At 41.7% G+C, this 3879-nt stretch overlaps 1 protein-coding gene across 1 annotated transcript in view; it reads left to right on the top strand.

Moving 5' to 3' along the window:
• LOC138022468 (nuclear pore complex protein Nup214-like) overlaps window positions 1-3076 on the top strand; it is a 40328-nt gene extending 37252 nt beyond the window's left edge. Inside the window, exons 32-36 of the mRNA XM_068869608.1 lie at window positions 462-603; window positions 1126-1288; window positions 2165-2200; window positions 2397-2567; window positions 2931-3076. Coding sequence (XP_068725709.1) covers window positions 462-603; window positions 1126-1288; window positions 2165-2200; window positions 2397-2567; window positions 2931-2967 — 549 coding nt within the window. The 3' untranslated portion in view covers window positions 2968-3076. The remainder of the gene's footprint in view (window positions 1-461; window positions 604-1125; window positions 1289-2164; window positions 2201-2396; window positions 2568-2930) is intronic.
• The last annotated feature ends 803 nt before the right edge of the window (window positions 3077-3879 follow it).

The following is a 3879-nucleotide window of genomic DNA, read 5'->3' on the forward strand; positions in this document are numbered from 1 at the left end:
CTGGGTCACTTGTATTGTACACCATAAAAACGTAAAATCTGGAGCAGAAGGTCTGAAATTATATTTGCCGTAGTTGGAGAGATTTAACTTATTCATGGACAAAATTAGAGGTTAGATGGCGGTTTACGTCATCTATTGTGAAAGGAAAGTCATCATTTATGTACGAAAATATAATGTTGTGTTTGTGTATTTGTATTCATAAAAATAGAGTCCAATTCCCCGCCTTGTGTCACATGCTGTGCGTCAATTTACTCAACCGAAAAAAAAGATAAATGTTTGTATGAGAAAAGAGTTAAATTCCGTAAGGATTAATTCAGGGAACAACCATGGCGGCCTTGTATTTGTTCTCGTATGTCAATATGGTCGCCGTGATATCAAGTAAGAGTTCTTCATGGGAATTTTTTTAAAAATTATTTTTGGGCCACTGTTGTTGATGCGCTGTTCTTCTTTTTTTCATGCAGAGTTCTTTCAGTGGTGGCCCATTTTCTCGCCCTGGATTTGGCTCTTCATCTTCGGGTGGATTTTCTGGTGGCAACACGTTCAGTTCACAAGGTGGCGGAGTGTTGTCGTCCGGTTTCGGTTTTGGTGCTGCATCAGGTCCTGGTAAGAAACTTATTAATCAGGAAAGAGCAAGTTGTGGTGAGCAAAGGTCATCTGTGAGCTTTATATACACATCAATCGCTTAACTACATTACGTAGTCTCAATTATTTGATTGTCGAATTTTCGTTTGTTGTAGGATTCGTTTTCGCCGTCTTTTGTTGGGTTGCATATTTAGGCTTGGTTAATATGAGTGCACTTTGTCAAATTTAATGAGGTATTTGAGTTGTGTTCACAAACGTACTCCCGACTATTCGAGTGTGCCATCCTAAACGAGGAATAATTATCTTTTAGGCCTTGTTTTAATCTTGATATGTTTCCATGGTAACAGCCAGCAGAGCGCCCAACTGTCAAAAATATAAACCTTCGTGGTAGCACCTATTATGAGCAAGTTTGAGCTTCTAGGCAAAATTACATAAATATGGCAGAAATGGAAGTAGGAGTGCTTAAAACTATGTTCAGTCACCTTAATGGTATATGACAATCATGTGAAATAAATGAACGGTATATAATCATGTGCGTTGCAGCACCTGGCAGTTCAGCTTTTGGTTCATCCCAACCCTTTGCTTCGCCGGCTTCATCTTCTGTTTTTGGCGGTGCACCATCGTTTGGTTCCAGTTCGTCGTTTGGGGGCACTCCTTTATTTGGCGCCTCCCCTCAAGGAGGTCTGAGTACTGCTCAGTCGACTGGGTACGTATTACACTGTCGTTTTCACACACTAGGCAGTTTTGTTCGCCGATCGCAGCGATTTTGACCGCCAGCGAATTTCGTCGCTCCGTGATACGGGCACACCTGGTGATTTTATACGCCGATCGCAGCGATCGCTGTTGGCCGTCATTTAATGCAGTCACTTGATAAAATCGTAAGGTCTTATTAATTGAATCGTTCAGCAATTGCTGCGACGGGCGTAAAAAATCGCAGGAGCGGGCACACTAGGCGAATAGCGGCGAATTTAATCGCCGATATCTGACTTGCTAGATATCGGCGATTTTGTACGCCAATCGCAGCGATCGGCGAAAATCGCAATTGCAGCGCCGAGCACACTAGGCGATTTTCGCCGAACGCAGCGATCGGAGTGTGTCGCCGTCTTTATTGCAAAAAAATCAATCCGAAAAACAAATATATATATATATGGTTCACGATGGTGAACGCTCTGAATTGATGGTGATTGATGGTGATTGATGGTTATTGATGGTGAACGCTCTGAATTGGATTGCTCTTCTGGCCTTCGCACTCGGTCAAATTACGTTTCTGCCAATGACTTTGAGGAGGCTGTTATGTGTGTTGCAGTTAGGTACTGTCCAGGTAGACGGCAAATGCATGTCTGTGTTCATCTTCGACTTCAGAAGTGTACAATTCGAGAGCACAATTTTGAAGAACAGACTCAACGTGCCATTTACAATGGAAATGCCAATTTGAAAAGCTATCAAATGCGACGCTTGACTTGATCGTTGAGTATGGTGGTATTTTTAGACAGGTCAATTTGGCGCTGTTTTGAAGCAAATTCTCTCCGTGAACTTCGTTGGTTTGCTATTAACATTGTCCAAATTTCATGTGTATTTACAGAGTTTTTGGAACTGGAAGTTCAGGATTATTTGGACAGTGAGTATCTTGATATATCATAAACCTGTCTCACAAGCCTTTAAGTCAAAAAAGTCAGTGGGACGTTATTTAGGGAGACATTACTTGAGCTCAATACTTTAAACAGTGGTAGATACCGTTTTGTGGACTTTCTGTCTGTGATAAAAAAAAAGAACCTCTAAATAGACCGAGATATTTTACTCGTTATCTTCCTCAGGTCATCAGGTAGTCCTTCATTTGGTGCCTTAGCATCACAGACTAATATCCCTTCGTTTGGATCCCTGTCTGGTCAGAGCCCGACACAAGCGGTCGGATTTGGAAGCATTATGCCGCAGCCGCAGCCGCAGCAGCAGACTCCTTCCTTTGGTTCGTTTGGAGGCGGTTCACAGTAAGTCAACTGAATCATAAGGAACCGTCACAGTTGAAGAGAAGCACTTTTGTCTATTTCAAGTCTCAAGACACAGCTACAGACGACATCAATTTGACCGCTTGAATATAGTCCTTACTAACAACTACGTCATTGTTTGGCCTTAAGTGGCGTGTTAAACGTTGCCCCTTTAGGGTTCTTTACCGACACTGACGACTGCACCTCGTAAATTACGATGATCAAACGTCGTTCACTGTCGTTCAATTCATCGGGTTTCTTCTGATTTTCTTTTTATCATTATTTTTGCTAGTTTTCATGGTGTTTAGTTGTGTTCTCTTTGTTTGCATTATTTATCTCTACTAATGTCATTTTTGTCTCCTACAGGAGTCCAAGTGGTACGTCTTTCTCACAATGGCGATAAGAGATTGCAAGTGACAAGAAAAAAACTTGTTGAGATTTATGATTGCATAAATGCATGTACCTTGCTTTGATTAAACGATTGTTTCATGATTAAATAAGCATCTTCAAAAGTATTGAAAATTATGGTTTCAGTTTAATGGAAACAATCTATTTGTTTTTCGGCTTTCCAATTTAACAAAATCTGAAACATACTTCACCGCGGATTTTTTCGGCTAAAGATCTCAGTTGTTGGCAAGAGTTTTTTTCCCAGATTTGATACTGTCCCGCACTCTGACACGAGCGACATGGACCGTCTGAGAATCAGGCTAGATTTGATACATGATTATTTACTCATCAAGCGTTCTTCATTTTGGTCGTTTAAAACAAGTTAAGTTTACGTTGTCTAGTCCGGGTTAGCTCGGGGGACCCTGACATCTTCTGTCCAAATGGTCGATTTACCTACCTTACTGAGTTAGCCTGAACTTTGCTGCGCTGAAACTCCATGGCTCCCCGTTTCAAGTCTGTCTCCCCCACTTCACTCTACCCTTGTACTGTACAACTGCATGTCTCGTACCCAACGCTTTCTCTTTCCCTGTTTGTGTCGCGATCTAAGTAATAGAAGGCTGAGTAATAGATGGAGCTATTTGTCAATAAAGGCATTCAGAGCCTTTAAGATGCGAGTTGATGGACAATCATTCAAAGCAACGGATAAAGTAAACTTGAGGTGAAGCGTCGTGAAATTGGTCATAGCGAATACGGTTATCAACTGTGGCTTTACTTGAAACACAGCTCTGAGTAAAGGACTGTCAAAAATTAGCAGGGGGAGGGGGTGGAAACAGGGAGGGTGACAGTTTTTTGAGCCCTTCGAAAAGGAGGGCCATGAAACCAAATAGACAGCAAAAGAGGGAGGGTCACAAGAAATTAAGCCATTGTG

Source organism: Montipora capricornis, chromosome 2 (genome assembly GCF_036669925.1).
Source record: "Montipora capricornis isolate CH-2021 chromosome 2, ASM3666992v2, whole genome shotgun sequence".
In the NCBI taxonomy this organism is placed as follows: domain Eukaryota; kingdom Metazoa; phylum Cnidaria; class Anthozoa; order Scleractinia; family Acroporidae; genus Montipora; species Montipora capricornis.